The sequence below is a fragment of the Kryptolebias marmoratus genome, linkage group LG7, assembly GCF_001649575.2.
Source record: "Kryptolebias marmoratus isolate JLee-2015 linkage group LG7, ASM164957v2, whole genome shotgun sequence".
Lineage (NCBI taxonomy): Eukaryota > Metazoa > Chordata > Actinopteri > Cyprinodontiformes > Rivulidae > Kryptolebias > Kryptolebias marmoratus.
The window spans coordinates 6709646-6725995 of NC_051436.1; the positions used below are offsets into that span (position 1 = coordinate 6709646).

The 16350-nt window shown below is 43.2% G+C and overlaps 1 protein-coding gene across 4 annotated transcripts in view; it reads right to left on the bottom strand.

The window, feature by feature from the left end:
• The window catches only part of LOC108234864 (sodium/potassium/calcium exchanger 2), a 65449-nt gene that overhangs the window by 47818 nt on the left and 1281 nt on the right, over positions 1–16350 (bottom strand). For all 4 annotated transcript variants that reach the window (XM_017414440.3, XM_037976633.1, XM_017414435.3 and 1 more), the window contains exon 2: positions 14261–15317. In XM_017414440.3, coding sequence (XP_017269929.1) covers positions 14261–15163 — 903 coding nt within the window. In that variant the 5' untranslated portion in view covers positions 15164–15317. The remainder of the gene's footprint in view (positions 1–14260; positions 15318–16350) is intronic.

The following is a 16350-nucleotide window of genomic DNA, read 5'->3' on the forward strand; positions in this document are numbered from 1 at the left end:
GGAGAGCCCAGACACCCTGCGGAGAAAACTCATTTCAGCCGCTTGTATTCGCGATCTCGTTCTTTCGGTCACTACCCAAAGCTCGTGACCATAGATGAGGGTAGGAACGTAGATCAACCGGTAAAATCGAGAGCTTCGCCTTTTGACTCAGCTCTCTCTTCCCCACGACAGATCGGTACAGCGCCTGCTTCACTGCAGACGCTGCACCAATCCATCTATCGATCTCCCGCTCCATTATTCCCTCATTCGTGGTGGCCATCTACCATTAAAAACCGTCCGGTGGTTTATGAGATATTTTGGCCCAAATGAACACACAGACATGGGCAAAAACATGATCGCCTTCATAAAATCTGTTAGGAAAGCTATCATCGATGGCTGTTACTGTACATTTCATTTCATCCTCATCATCTTGACCCTTCAATTTCTCTGCTGCCGTGACAAAAGACGGTCAATTTAGGGCAAAATAAGCCCCCAAATGACACTCGTGGCAGTCTGCAGAGGAAGCTCCCTTCCTGTATTTCATGTTTCCAGTGGACATTTAATACAGACAGTAATAAGCTGAGAGAGAGTCCTCTCAGGTCACCTTGGTGGGTTTTGAGAGGAGATGGGGCTGCATCATTCGCCTGTCACCATTTGACATATTAAAAATGAACCGTCTCAGGTGGAAAAGAGAGGCTTTCATCAGATTCACCGAGGCCGAGAACTTTTTCCCAACCAGCTCATTAGACACTGATTGCAATCACTTTCATTTTAAGGGTTTACTCTCTTCGAGCTGATTTCAAACCCTCAGCGTTTTGGGATGTCGGGTCTGTCTGCAGCTGTGAGATCTTTACACCAAGCGGCCGGCGCAGGCATCATTGCCCCGGATTTCGCAAATTACGGGCATTACGTGAGCCGCGGCTGACTTAACGTTCAGCTGCTGCAGATTAACAAGGCTGATGGCGAGGGTCACCACCCAGCCCGTCCGGCAAAGAGGAGGGCGCCGAGGACGGGAGGCCCACGCTGGTCTTTTTTTTTAAGTCGTGACGGGCTGTGTGTGCCGTTCCATCAGATAGGGATCTCGGCGCCCTTCACGTGATGCTTTTACAGTGCAGCTACATTATCCTACACTATCCACTTTTAAAAATAGCTTCGGATCAATAAGGCGTTTGGTTTCTCGCAAGCCTCTGCATTTCACCTTCAGGCTCCACCTTAGAGGGGAAAAAAAAACCCTCCCTTATTCGACATGTGCAAGAACTGCTTTACCTGCTTAGACCTGCATTGTTAAATACGGAAATATGCACGACTTTATGTTTTTGAACTAAAACTCCTAACTTAAAAAATGAAAATACTCCATTTTTTCTTTTCTAAAACATGATTGATACTTAAAGCCCCAAACAAATTGCTCATCTAATATCTATGTAATAAATAAATATTTAAAAATGAACCAGAGCAGATGTTCTCTAACTTTTCAGCTTTCGACCCACAAAATAAAAGTTGTGACCTTGATTAATGCTGGTACAAACATTGGATGTAAGCCATTTAACAGAGCTTATTGACCATTATATTACCTTTTTATTACTTTTTTGGCCTGTTGTTTTTATCACCCACTGCCATAAAAGACTGGCGATCATGTAACTGTTTGTGTCTGTTCTTGTTTGTCTGTTAAAACTTGTAACCGTTCCTTAAAACCCAGCTGAAAAAGGTCTAAATAGTTCTCCGGTTTTAGCTTCTCTCCATCGAGTCCTTGTAAAATTCAGAATAGAATTTAAACTTTTCAAACAAACAAAGCTCCATTTTATATTAAGGATCTTACTGGTCCATATTTTCCTAACAGAGCTCTTCGCTCTCAGACTGCAGGTTTACTCGTGGTTCCTAGAGTTTCTTAAACTAGAATAAGAGTTCTCAGGCTCCTCTCTTGTGGAACAAACTTTTAGTATCTGTCTGTGAGGCTGACACTCTGTCTGCTTTTAAGAGTTTCCTTTTTGATAAATCCTATAGGTCGGGCCGGTTTGGGTTTCCTGAGCTCTCCCTTAGTTCTGCTTCTTTAGGCTCAGACTGATGGAGGACAAATTGACCACATGTCCTCCCTCTGCTGCCGTCTTTACTTTCTCTACTCTCCATGTGTAACAAGTGCAATTATTGCGTGCGTTTTTCTTCCCATAGAAACTCCACTTGGACCAATATTCCCGTTTCTGTGTCTTTCCTGTCCTCTCAACCCAAAGCCAGTTGATGCGATGCCTGCTTCTTCCTGTTAAAAGGGAGTCGTTCCTTTTTACTGTCGCCAACAAGCTCAGGATAGGAGATTGTAACAACAAAGAAAAGATTCAAGGCAATCTGCTGGGTTCCTTAGATAGACAACTTTTCACTAATTGGCAATTTTATAATATGCAGCATGTGAATGTTCTGTATTAGAATAGGAATGAAGTGATTAACTGGACTGGATTCATGATTTGAACTTGCTGTTTTCTTTTGTGCAGTGCTCTGAGGGGACTTTAATAGATAAATAAACAGAATTGAATTGAAAAGATCTGAACTGTCCCTTTAAGAGGTGAAGCTGCGTTAACCAGAGCCAGACTTTAGGCAGAAATCAAACCCGCTGCAGGTAGCCCGACTTCACGTTCACACAAAACAAAAATCTGCTCGCCGATGCTGCGAAAACGAGCCAAACTTGCAGGGATTAGACTAAGCAGACCACATCTGCGCCGCGTCCTCCAAACAGCCTAAGCGGCGAGACGAAATGTCACTTCGAGTAGAGCAATTGACCCAAAAAGAGGGAAAGGGAAGAAAGCCGGGAGAATTAAAGGAAGACAGCTCGAGGGCCTAAAACCGTTCCTGTATTATGTTTGCTTTTGACAGACGTCCAGTCTCAGAAAAACCGACACTGCTGTGTCTGCGTCTCTTTCACTGGAACAGGATGAACGGACCGTATCCCACGCCAACAAAACACAGGCGGAATTTCTTTCCGTACTTCTCTAACTTGTTTTTAAATCCTGTCTTAAATCCAGGGGTGGAAATTAGCACCCGCCACCGGCTAAATGCGGGTAAATATTTGAAGTGGAGGGTGAATTTGATCAACACACGCCACTGTGGCGGGTTGGCAATTTGAACAGAAAAGGTGTTATTTGTCCTCTTGACATATAGGGGGCAGTAATGTGCTTGAGTTGCTGCTGTTACGTCGAGCCCCACATTGACCGTTCCCCCATCAGATACGGTTCCCCTATTTCTCATTAAAAAAACATAATTCTTTTAGGAATTAAATGTGCTAATAATATCATAATACAGAGGAATAAACACAGTTAAGGAATTGTTGGTAAATTATTTTTGTCCTATAGTTTTAGAGGGGGAACCGATTATTTTAGACGGCTGAAATATTTGGTTCCCCCTGGTAACTTTTGCAATTTGCAGTTGCACCACAACTGCTTCCACCCACCTTGATCATCATCATCATATGAAATAACTTTTTGTCACAACATAAAATAGTGGCTGGTAAAATATTTGAGTGGCTGGTAAAAAAAATTTTAATTTCCACCCCTGCTTAAATCTTAAATCTTGAAAAAAGAAAAAAAAAAGCCTTGTCTTTGCCAACACCCGTTGATTCTTTTTAAATTTCACAGCCAAACTCTCCACCTCTTCACATCGTCAGATCAATTTCCTGTTACTCGTTTAGTCCCCCAACACATTGTAGGAACAAAAACCGGCTCATAAAACCGCCGTAGATCTGCGGTCCGGCTGCAGTTTACCTCTGACGTGGTGTCCTCAGGTAAAAGCAGAACCGAAGTGCAAATAACAAGAAAAAAAAGATCACTTTAGAGATGATAGGAAAGAATTTCAGCCGGATTTGATGTTTCCTTTTCTCACGTAGACATCTTTTCAGTTCCCCAGTGACGGCTCTGTTCTTTTTGACCCATTATCAGTTTTAACAGCCTTCAAAGTTGAACCGTTTCTTAAGCAGATTAAGCTGTTAATGCAGAAACAGTACAGGTGACAGCTGTGCCCCTCGAACCTAACACCCCCTCCACCTTTCATGCCAGAGTTTTAATCCTATCTGCTATTATCCATCGGATTATCTTATAATGAGAAATTAAGGCGTTATCGCCCCTTTTGGTCAAACCTTTAAAAAATAGATTTTTGCACGACCCTTTAGCGCAGGGGTCTCCAATCCTGGTCCTCGAGGGCCACCATCCTGCAGGGATGGTGGCCCTTTTCCTTGTTTCTCTGCTCCAACACACCTGATTCGAATCAATGGGTGATTAACAGGCTTCTGCAGAACATGAAGAGGTGATTTAACCACTGAATCAGGTGTGTTGGAGCAGAGGAAACAAGGAAAACATGGAGGATGGTGGCCCTCGAGGACCAGGATTGGAGACCCCTGCTTTAGCGCTTTGTCAGTATCTGTAAAATCCACCGAGTTGTAGCCATTTTCTGCGCTGGCTGTGGCGACCATCTTGAATTGGGTTAGCTCCATAAATCGGTCAGTTGTGGATCTGCAGCCGCTGGTTACGTTCTGAGATTTTTTTTTATTGAAACGAGGCGAGCGCCAACAACTGGACCGTAGTAATACACGACAGCAGAAAAAGCAGCGACCGGCGTCTTTGTGGAGGCAGTTAAATCGAATTTGGTGCAAAGTATGAATGAAGCAGCACAACTGCCCAGAGAGCAGGAAGAGTAAGTCTAAATGGAGCTCAGCTGGTTTTCTGCAACTCATGGCTGCAGGCTTTAATGTGGCACTTACTTTATTACGGCTTATTTTTATTCCTCTATTGATTTCCTGAGCAGTCTTGAAGAGATGCAGCATTACAAAAAACAATGTTAAAAACCATTTACCTCTGTGGACAAAGAGCCACAGCTGAAACGGATGATAAAACTTGGATTCTTGTCACTGTGAGATGAAACTGAAACATCAGTTTGGAGAAAAAGTCTAATTTTAGGGTTAGAGTCTAAAGAAGATCTTAAATCAACGCAGTTCTCAAAAGATTTAATTTGAACACTGTTTTATAAACCCTTGACATCAACGTCGGTTTCATATTACACAATATTCCGGCTGTAAATTACAGTTTTCTTGCTTGAATTACCCCCCAAAGCTGCAATGGAAATGCTAACGTTAGCCGCCGCTAATCGTAACCACGTAAATAACGAAGTAATGTGAAAACTGACAGCAATAAGAAGGTTCACAAAGCAGCGTTTGCATTAAAAGGTTTGAGATTTAAGCTGTTTTAGGATGACCAAAATCCACTTAGGTCTTGTCCTCACGCGGACTAGCCATTAGCTCATCAGTACGATCAAAATTAAACTCTGTTTAAAGAACTATCTGAAGGTGAAAGGGTGAATATTAGCTGTCAGATGTGTAAAATGAAACAATATGTTAGTGTTTTATTATTTTTATTTAATTATTCTTTTTTAAAAAATGTGTTTTTTGACTTCCTATTAAGAGCAAATACCTGGATATGACCATAAAGCTACACAGGTTAGCTTCTTTAGACGTAAATAGTTAGAAAAGTAATATTTAAAGCTACAATTCCAGATGTTTTGTGCCGTTGCTCCTGCTCTCACTACCTTGTGCCTGTATGAAACACACAGAAACATTATTGACTTCTAAAGCCCACATTTTCCCGTTCAATTTAAAGCAAGGTCACCTCCACAATTTCCTTTATCCAGGACTCACACCTCGGCGCTCTCGCTGCTTTCATGCAAGCTCATTCAGCCGCTCGAGGACGATGGCACGCACAACGGAGAGGATACCGCAAAACGAGGTTTTTACGAGTTGAATCAGAGTAGCTTCAACCTGCACACGTGCGCAATGAAACGTACGATTAGCAGCTTGTTTATTTTACTTTAGAAAAACCTTATAGTAATTAAAAACAGGTATTTCAGCAGGATTTACACCAAATTGGCTTGGCAGGTGCTTTTATCGCCCATTCACCCTGAAAAGAAGCGTGGATCAGCTGATATTTTTACGTGTTGGGAGGTAGTAGGAGTAAAAACACCAATAAATATTGTCCACAAACAGCCAGGCTGCCTGCCACAGACCCAGCTCTGCTGCCGATCTTTAAAGCACATCCTGATGGAAGATCTCGCCTCCGTGTCGCTATTTATAGCTTGGTAATGCATCAGAGGTTGCAGCTTCCATCTCGACACAACCAACATCTCCCTCCAGACGCTGTGACTTATCTGTTCGACTCTGAAGATGGCTGGCATCCAGTAGTAAAAGCAGAACCCTACACTCTTCAAAAAAACTACGACTACTTCATTCAACAAGCACAGTCACGGGAAACAGAAAGTACAGCCTCGTTTTTTACATATCAGGACATAATAAAGACGATCTGGTCTTCATCAGGTTCAATCTAACCTCAAGTGTACAGAAAAACACAACAGATTCCACCAAATCATTATCTATTAAACAAACACATACAAAAAAAAACGTGATAAACTAAGTCCTCCTTAGCTGGATTTAAGATCATCAGCAAGTGTCGAGCATGGTGGTGGAGGGGTGATGATGTGGGCTTGTTTTTAAGCCACAGGATCTGGGCACTGAGCTCCTCTGTGTCAGGATTTGGGTTTCGTTTGAGCGCAGGTCACACATAATGTGCTGTTTGTTTTTGTACACTTGAGGTCTGATTTGAATAATTGTGGCCCAGATTATTTTTTTCACGTAAAACCCTAAAAACTGACAGAAGGTGGACTTTTTTTTTCCCAGAACCGTGTCTTGTTTTAGCGTTCGATTCGCTTTTTTAATTTCACTCTTACCAACAGAAAACGTTTCAGTTTTGCTTTTTGATTCCGACGTAACGCTCATGGAGACAGTAGAATTAAATAATATTACTAAAATAAAACGCAGTCCTGATGGAGCAGTCAGAGCTCAGCTGGTAGCTGTTTATTTCCCGGTTTACGTGTTTTCAGATTCCGCTCTCCAGTAACGGCCACGGCCACCGTCGCTGTCAGACTTCTGGTGTGTCGCTATGATTATAATATGTGGAAGGGAGCTTTTTGTAAAGCCATCAAACACAAAGTGCTGGCTAATCTGATCCGTCTGAACCAGCGTTTTCAAAAGCAGCCAGCCGGTCCAGCAGCCAAACAATGAGAGAGGCCACAAGATAACAAGATAAGCCCGGGCTAGCCTGGGAAAGAGGAGGGGGGCATCCCGAGGATGCAAGTGGGCAGCATCCAGATGATTAAAGACTTTTTTTTTTTTAATATCATGCACAGGAAGAGGAAGCTGCCACTGCTGCTGGTAATGAAGCGCTCTTTATTTAAGGCTTACCAAAAAGCAATGAAATCAGCTGCAATAACACAAAGTGTTACTGACTGACTTCCTGGGAAGCAAATGGAAAAGAAACAACACCAATTTAAAAGGGATGACATCAGCAAAAAGAGCCAACTCTTGTGCACACAGGTTTGTGAGGCTACAGATCGATTGTGACAGGTTTTTGGGGCAGGAACATTATCCGTCTGGTCTTTAACTCTGGTGTACAAAGTGTGCTGCGATCGGACTGTAGTCTGTGGGAGCGGACGGCTTCTGTCACGTTACGTCACAGGCCACGCCGCCAGCGTAAGGAGCTTATCTGTAACAGAACGTGCAGCAATTAAAATGAGGGGGAGAACATCTGCACATCTGCCGCTAACAGGGAAATGATGCGTGACCGCAAGTAAACAACAAATTATTGCCTCAATAAAATCCCGATGGCACCGCGTAGGCAGTTCTTGTTTCAGTTCGTAGTTCCGACCCAAATCCAAAATTTAGGTGGTTCAGAAGAGCGAATGTCTGCTTGTCGTCGTCTCTGGCTTTCAGGTCGATTTCAGAATCACCCTTTGGAATGTTTCAGTCTGCAGGAACGTGCACCAGAAGTTAAAGAGCCATTTGAACGCGATCAACCTGCGTCCCGTTTAGGCAAGAACGGATGATTAGATGTTTTCTCTGAAAGCTGGTCAAAGAAAGAGCAACTCTGATTTTACACCGTGACAGTGTCCCATTTCCAGAACCTTTCGAAATACTTTCCATAGGAAGGTAAACTGGGGAAATTGGGAAAATTTGATAACTTTCCATGGGAAAGATGGCGATTTTTGGGAATTCACTGGAAACTAGAGGTACTATAACTAAGCCTTAATGCTGCGAGCGGTGCAGCTTTGTAGTTTAACCAAAGTCGTACTAAAACATACCGGCACTCCGGATTATAAGGTGCACTGTCATTTTTTGAGAAAATTGAAGGCTTTTAAGTGCGTCTTATAGTCCAGAAAATACATTAACTTGTGCATGATGACATCACTGATGATTGTGCATGATAGTAGAAAAACGCTATTATTGTTAAATATAAATATAAATCAGTTACAGTCACTGAAATAGGACACTGTAATGATAATAAATGTGTTACTTTATACCTTTTATAACAATAAATTGTGTTGTAATTGTGCGCCCCCTCCCTAAACGGTGACAAACTCTCAAAGCCCCCCCCTCACAGGACCATTTGAATCCTCTCAGCTCAGTTTCCGTTCATTTTTATAGGCGTCATTAACACTAATTTCAGCCACAGAGAGTCTTTGTTGTTTACATCAGACTGGCTTAGCTTCCTGTAAAATACGGAGCACAGTGGTGCGTTCGTGTGCCGTAGAGACTGGAGCTTGTGGAGATGAAGCGGGGCAGAAAAAAGAAAGGAGAAATGTTCCTAATTGTGACCATAAATCATTACCGTTTCATTCAGCTCTGCGTGGAGCGATGGCGTCCTTTAGTCGTATCTATACGCTCTCACTTTTTAAAAACGGTGCATTATTTTAAGGTTCCTTGAAGGATGCATATCGCCCGCCGCCTTTCATGCCAGAGCTTTTGTTGAGAAATAATGTTGCTCCTCATCTTATGCGATATTACAGGATGTCGCAGAATACGTGTTAAAGATGACTCTCACCTAATACCGCATCAAGTTTTTTGTTCAAAGCCTGTAAAATTAGAGCCATTTTTGTGCTGGGTAATGATTATTAGCTGTGGCAGCCATCTTGAATTGGCTCATCTCCAAATGTTAATCAGCTGTAGGAGCACTTCTTATGATTACTTTCAGGAAGTTTCATTAAAATGAGATATTTTGCACACGGACACAGGCAAAAAACCTCGCCGGAGGTCAATAAAACTTTGTGTTTTGTTGGAAGTCGGTCCAAACGCGCGGCGTTCTAGAGTGTGCAGATGCGCTAACTGGATTATCGCAGATTACTTTTGATGAGGCTGCTGATAAAACAGCAGCTGGAATGGGTCTATCAGCCGCTGCAGGGAGCTGGGGCCTGACAGGTCTGTTAGTCCTCGATTGATAACGTTACACATCAGCCCCGAGGTGAGACAGAGGAACAATAAACCTCCTGATGGAAAACCGGTGCCCCGTTCCCGCGGCTTTGCTCTCTGTCTGGAAGCCAGGACGTTAAGCGGCCGAAGACGCAGAGGAAACGAGTTACACATAAGGAACGGCGAGCTGAAAGAGGAAAACGGGAGACGGTTATGAAATGAGATTAAAGGCAGCCGTCACAGAGAGTACAAAACCCACTAATGACTTCTAGATTCAAAACATCACACTGCTCGGAATCTAATTTTTCAGGGTACAGTATGTATGGCTTGTGCCCACACGCAGCAATTACCAAGCAGGCAACCTGCAGACGACACAATGGCCTCCGTCTCCTGCTGCTCACAGCGTGTGCGTCTGCAGATCCCGGCGACAGGAAGTTCTCCTCCGCATTTAGTCACGTTACGACCACGAGCATCAAACCATTCTGCTGGGATTCTACGAGACAGACCAGCGCAAAGAAGAGCGCGAGTTCAGAGCAGAAGGAAAATGACTCAAAGTCTTCACAGAAGTCTTGACAGATAAAAATCTTAAAAGGTGTGGCGTGGATTTCTATTCGCCGCCCTCGAACTGAAATCCAACCAACTAGTAAATAAAGCCCACCTCTGTGTAAATTAGGCTGTTCTGTGAAGGCCTCAGAGGTTTGTTGGAGAACAGTAGTGGTCCAACAGCCTCATGAAGACCAAGGAATGCACCAGGGTGAGGTTATCAAACATGATTCCATGTTCGAACATCTCACGGAGCTCTGTTCAATCCACCGTCCAAAAACGGAAAGAGGACGACACAAACCAACCAAGACATGGACGTCCACCTAAACCGACAAAGTAGAGCCCGTGGTAAACTCTGGAGGAGCTGCAGAGATCCACAGCTCAGGAGGGGGACAACCTGTCCTCGGGACAACTGTTCCACACGGACGTCACAAATCTGACCTTTATGGAAGGAGGACGTTCTTAAAAGGAAGCCAGAAGAAGTCCCGTTTGCAGTCTGCCACAAGAAAACATGGAAGAAAGACCTAAAAAGTTGAACCTTTTTGGTCTCAACACAAAACCCTACGTGTGGTGGATTAGCTGCGGCGTCCATCTTGGATTGGGTTGACTCCAAAAGTCAATCTGTTGTAGATGTCCATCCAAGGATCTCCTACGAAAAGTTTCATTAAAAGCTGTTCACCGGTTCATGAGATGTTTTGCACAAAAACAACAAAGAGACCCACACACAGGCAGTTACATGATCGCCCACATTTCATGGCACCGAGCAGTAATTTAAAATCTTAAATCAGGGGTCTCCAATCCTGGTCCTGGAGGGCCACCATCCTGCATGTTTTACTTGTTCCTCTGCTCCAACACACCTGGTTTGAATCAATGGTTGATTAACAGGCTTCTGCAGAACTTAAAGAGGTGATTTAACCACTGAATCAGGTGTGTTGGAGCAGGGAAACAAGGAAAACATGCAGGATAGTGGCCCTCGAGGACCAGGGTTGGAGACCACTGGTGTAGATTAAGAGCATCATTTTAAATAATCCTCTACTGTTCCAACAACTCAAGACTTCACCCTGGAGATGAAATGAATTGGAACATTTTTAGAAACATTCTTGACAATAAAGTGATTCACTTGCAGTGAAGTGACTGAATTAAAACTGCATAAATATCACTTCAATACAAAAAAAATGCCCAAAAAACTCACAAACTAGAAGATACAAATCCAAATAAACTATCTGTGAGCAGTCCTGTGTAGTTGCATTTAACACTACACCTAGTCCTCAATGTGTTTTTGTGATGCGTGGTTTGTATTACGAGTAGGAAACTGTTATATTTATATGAGCCGAATACAAAACAAACAAATCGTCTTCATAAATGTGCTATCGGTTACTCTAGTCTCTAAAAAAATCAGCCTCTGAAACGCAGCAATCGATCAAACTCCACTTTTAACCACAATCTTTCTTTGACATTTTTCTGTGTGATCCAGCTCATCTCCTGTCCTCGTCACAGCTGTATATGAATTTATATCTGCACGCCGTCTCCAACAGCTACTTCTGAAAATAGCACTTATGTCACGAGATGCACGTCCCCGAGGAGTCCGAACTTGATTAAAACGAGTGTTTGGATGATTAAGTTCTGATAATATTTGTGCCACTGCCGTTCTAATAATACAGTCTATTACCAAGCAAAAAAAGAAAGAGGTTAAATTACAGATGTTTCTAGTAAAATGTTAGTTTCATAATCTTCGTTTTCTTTTTAATAGGAAGTCACGTCTTGACATAATGGTCATAAAAAGACCAAAACCTGCCCTAAGAGGAACAAAAAATGAGACATAATTGTGAAATTTGCCTTGCGTTATATTTTCCCTGTAATAAAACGTGCTTTCCTGTATCAAAGTACCCAGAATTCATTGCAGTTCAAGGTCACCGGAGTCCTCTCTGGCCCTCAGTTCATGTTGTTTCCACATAAATCCAAATCAGAATATTAAAGCATAAAAACCGTCAAGGTTAAACCAAAAGGACTTTGTTTAAACGCAGCATATGGTGCTATTAGCTTCCTTGTGAGGTTTTATTTTTATTTTTTTCCGAACATTGTGTAACCTGCTGGGTTTTTTTTTTCTTTCTTCCTCCCCCCTTTATGTGCTTAAAAAATAAATCCTGATTTAATGACAGCTTTGAAACGCAACTTTCTCCAAATTTCATTTTCATCTCGTGTCACAAAGAAAACCAAATCCGGCGGGATAATCTCCACACCGGTATCAAATTGCACCGCGGCGTCTCTTTTGCCCTCCGGTGTCATTGAGGGCGTCAGACTCGGGAGAAGCAACACACTGATATCTACGATTTCTGATGATGGAGTTTGTTTTTTTTTATTTCTTCTCTCCTTTTTTTTTTTTTTTCTCAGTACTGAGCAAAGTGTGAAACATCGCACAGACCGATGAAAGAACAAAGAAAACATGAGACAAGTCTTTTACTCCGTTTGGTCGACCTCATCGAGTCTCTAATGGAGTATTTATGTGGAAAATCTTCAACTGGAAGAAAAAAAAAAATAGCCAGTGAGATTTACCAAGGGATTTGTTTCACAGACAGGGACATAATTTGTAGAGCTTAACCCAGAATTACACATTTGACTGTGTTTTTTTTAATCCCACACTGGGGGGACTGTATGCCAGCTCTGCACAGCAGCGTAGAGTGAATCATTAATGTGAAATGGTCAGTTTGACTGTTGACAGCACTCCGCACTCGAACACCCACCGACTTTCTGTGATTTTAAACGTAATGAGGGGGAGATATGAGCCAGAGCGGCGTATGTTTGGCAGCTGCTGCTACACTGTGACTGATCTGAGGGATGGTGATTTATTTATTTATTTTTTATATATTTACCTTGGTGAGAAAAAGAGAGATGTATGTCATCGAAGCAACAGTTCAGATCATTTCATAAGAGGTGCTGTGGAAAGGTTATGAACAGCTAACATCTTACCTGTAAGGGTGTAACGGTACACGCATTTGTACAGTTCAAAAAAGGTTAAAAAACAAAAACAACTGAACTTCTATTCTGTAGTTGAAGACGTTTCGCTTCTCATCCGAGGAGCTTTCTCAGTTCAGAAATAGAGAGTGTGGAGTTGAGCTTTTAAAGCTGAGATGTGATGTAAGATGGATTGCTTGCAGATTGTTCTCACTCTCCTAACAGCAGAGGTTCATTAGGGTCCTTGTTTGTCTGACTCACTGATGGCCCACTCTGGTCACATGAATGCAGGTGTTGATTGGAGTGAAACTGACTGGGGATCAGACCTAAAGCTCCATTATATGTTTTTGAAAGCTGGAATCTGAGACCTCCTCCTCTGTTTAATGTTGGTTTCTCCCTTTTGACGCGTTTGTACCGAAAACTTTCAGTTCGGCACGTGCCAAACAAATCTTTTTAAACGTTTTACAGGACGTTTAGCAAAGAGCAGAACTCCACCTTTCCCCCCCAGGCAACAAACCGTTTGGGGAACTTCTCAGTCAACTACAGAAATGATGGAGAAAGCTTCACCTGAATGTAAATTTTAGAAAAAAAAACAACTGAAGTGAAAATCCAGAGCATTTAGGCAGTCCCCAGCTAAAACCTGAGAGTGGAGCAAGTTCATATTAAACACCGGAGGATTTTTTATGGCAGCGAGACCACACACTGTCGAAAACTCCAGGTTTAAAAACACGATGAAACTAAACAGTTCAGACATTTAGTCGGATTTTTGTTTCCTGCTACACCTTAACAAACATTTATTGTGATAAGAAATCCTGAACCATGTCCTCAAAGCTGAGGAATCAGGATTTTTGTGTACCGTCACACCCCCGCTAACCCTTCGATTCTGATCGGATTGACGAGCTAATGGCTAGTCCAAGCAGGCCGAGACCGAAGCGAGTCGCTGCGAGACCCTTCCCTCAAAAGTGTCGTACCGGTTCATGCTGAAACCATTTTATAAACCTTTACAACCACAGCTGTTTCACTTTACATGGCTGTTTATATAGAATTCTATGGTTACTTACAAGCAAAAGTAGCAGCAACAGCTAGCTGTAGCACTTTCGGTGGCACTCCTGAAAATTTCTCCTGCAAGAACCACATAATTTGATGTAAAGGTTTATAAAATAGCGTTTGCATGAACCGTTCAGCTTGGAGTTCCACTTTGGTTCCAATCAAAACAGTCAATATTTTGTCAGTCTGGTCAGAAGTAAACTGTATTTCTTCAAACTGAGGTCATCTACAACAAGTAAGACATGAATTGTTCATAGCTTTTCCACAGAACCCCACTTGAAATGCTCTAAAATATTCCTTTAAGAAGATATCTCTTAAGAGGAAATGGGTTGAGAACTTGCTCAGTGTAAAACATCCAAAACCAGGTGCATGAGATGTTAAAATGGGATGAGTCTGTCAGACTAATACGGGACATCAAAGATGCCAAACTACGACAGCTACGGCAACTTTTCACATCAAACTAAATGCTCCGCTCACCTTGGGCTGCACCTCGACTTCCACGACTTGGTTCTTGTGCATGCAGTCCTTGACGAAGCCCTCCACATTGGCGTTGAACTTCATGAAGATCACGTAGGCGGCGTAGGTGGAGAGCAGCGTGATGCTTTCCCAGACAGTGATAATGTTATCCAAGAAGAAGACGATGAGCATGATCAGATCCAGGATGTAGAAGGACACGTCGCGGAACAGAGGCCACCACGTCAGGTTGAGGATCTCCTTGGAGAAGATGGCGCACATCCCGATGACAAAGAGGATGTTGAAGACGGCCGAGCCCACGATGGTCCCGATGCCCACGTTGCTGTGGGAGATGAAGACGCCGATGATGGAGGTGAAGAGCTCCGGGGCGGAACCCCCCGCCGCCATGAAAGTGGCGCCTGCCACATCGTCCGAGATGGTGAGCTTCTCTGTGATCACCGTCAACGCCGGGACGAAGAACTCATCGCACACGATGGCTAAGGCAATGAACATGTAGATCATGCCGAACATGTGGAGGACCACGGCTCCGCGGCGCCTCTCCTCGAGGCTAAAAACATCTGGCGGGTACTCCCCCTGGGTCTCGTTGCCATCCGCTGTGGATCTCATGGCTTTGGGCATGTCCGCTGACACATTTGGGTCCTTCTGGTGCTGGGTGAAAAGCAGGGTCCTGTGGGGCGCCGACTGGTGACGAGTCTCCTGGGGTAGCGCTGGCTCGCTGGGACCATCCGAACTCCGGGTCAAGGCACTGACGGAGAGCACGCTTAAGGCCACCAGGCTGACGACCAACCCTAAGATTCGCACGGGCCTCAGCTTTTTCCGCAGACACCGCCGGCCCTCCTGCTTCCGGACCGGACCCGGCATGACTCCCTGCTCTGGAGAGTCCACGCAGGGCTGATCTGAACCCATGACCGTGTAGCTCTTGGTTAGTCAGCGTAGAGTGGGGGAGCGGCGTTTATCGGAGGCGACGCATGGCATTCTCCTCAGTTTCAAACAAGTCGAGACAGTTTCAGGTGCTGTCCGGGGTCCGGTTCGCCAACTGATGTCATCGTATCAGCCTCCGCTAGATCACGTAGAAAGAATACAATAAAACAAATTACTACTGAAGCAAGAAAGGATTTGCGATTTGCATGTAAGTTGAAAATCTTAGAAAATCAGCACTTTCAGCATCTTCAAAACTAAAAAAGTCCACTTTAAACCTTTTGTTTGAACCTACTAGAACTGAAACAAGGAGGAGAAATTCAAGCTGAAATAAAAAAACAACAAAATAGGGCTTCACAATAAATCGAACAAATAAAATGATCAGACTATCAGCGTCCACGATATCTTTATCTGAAAGGATTCCTACGAGTCGCGGTTATGAACTGCACAATCAGATGGTTCCTCCGAATTCCCACAGTCGGCACCCAGCGAGTGATGCGAGCGTAAGAGGGGCGTAACGGCACTTGTATTTGTCCCGAATCACGATTCAGACGTTTTCACACTAAAGTACATAATGAATGCACGAATCGCAGGTGATCAGTGCTCCCATCTAGACGTGGACGGCGCCTATTTATGTGAAGACCTGCCTACGGTTTCATTAAACCAGCTGCTCATTGTGAATTAGGTTCAAAATATCCTTTACAATCTGTTTTTTTCTTTTTTAAATCACTGTTTGAAATCAGCCTGCGGACTCTCTGGTGTTAAATGTAAATTTTAATCTAAGCACTAATGATTAAATAAGAAATGCTGATCACAAACTAGTTTAAAATCTGTCCTAAATGGAAGAAAAAGTTGAGACTGTCATCGTTCAGTCTCCTTATTTATATCTGTGCCCTAAAATAATAAAAAAAAAAACTTTAAATGATGATATTACACATTATCACACTGTTGTATCCATAATAGAACAATTATTAGGCAAGCAGCAGCGCTAACATTTTCATTTGCATTTCAGTTGTTAAATAAAAGCCATTAAATCCTGTTTTTAATTGTTAGTTTTTACGCCGTGGGATATTTGCTCGAGGTTATCACACCGTCGGAACCTCACTCCTGCCCGTGCCTCGTCATGACTGCGTGAGTTCCTAATAATATCGTTTAGCCCTGCAATAACCCCCCCC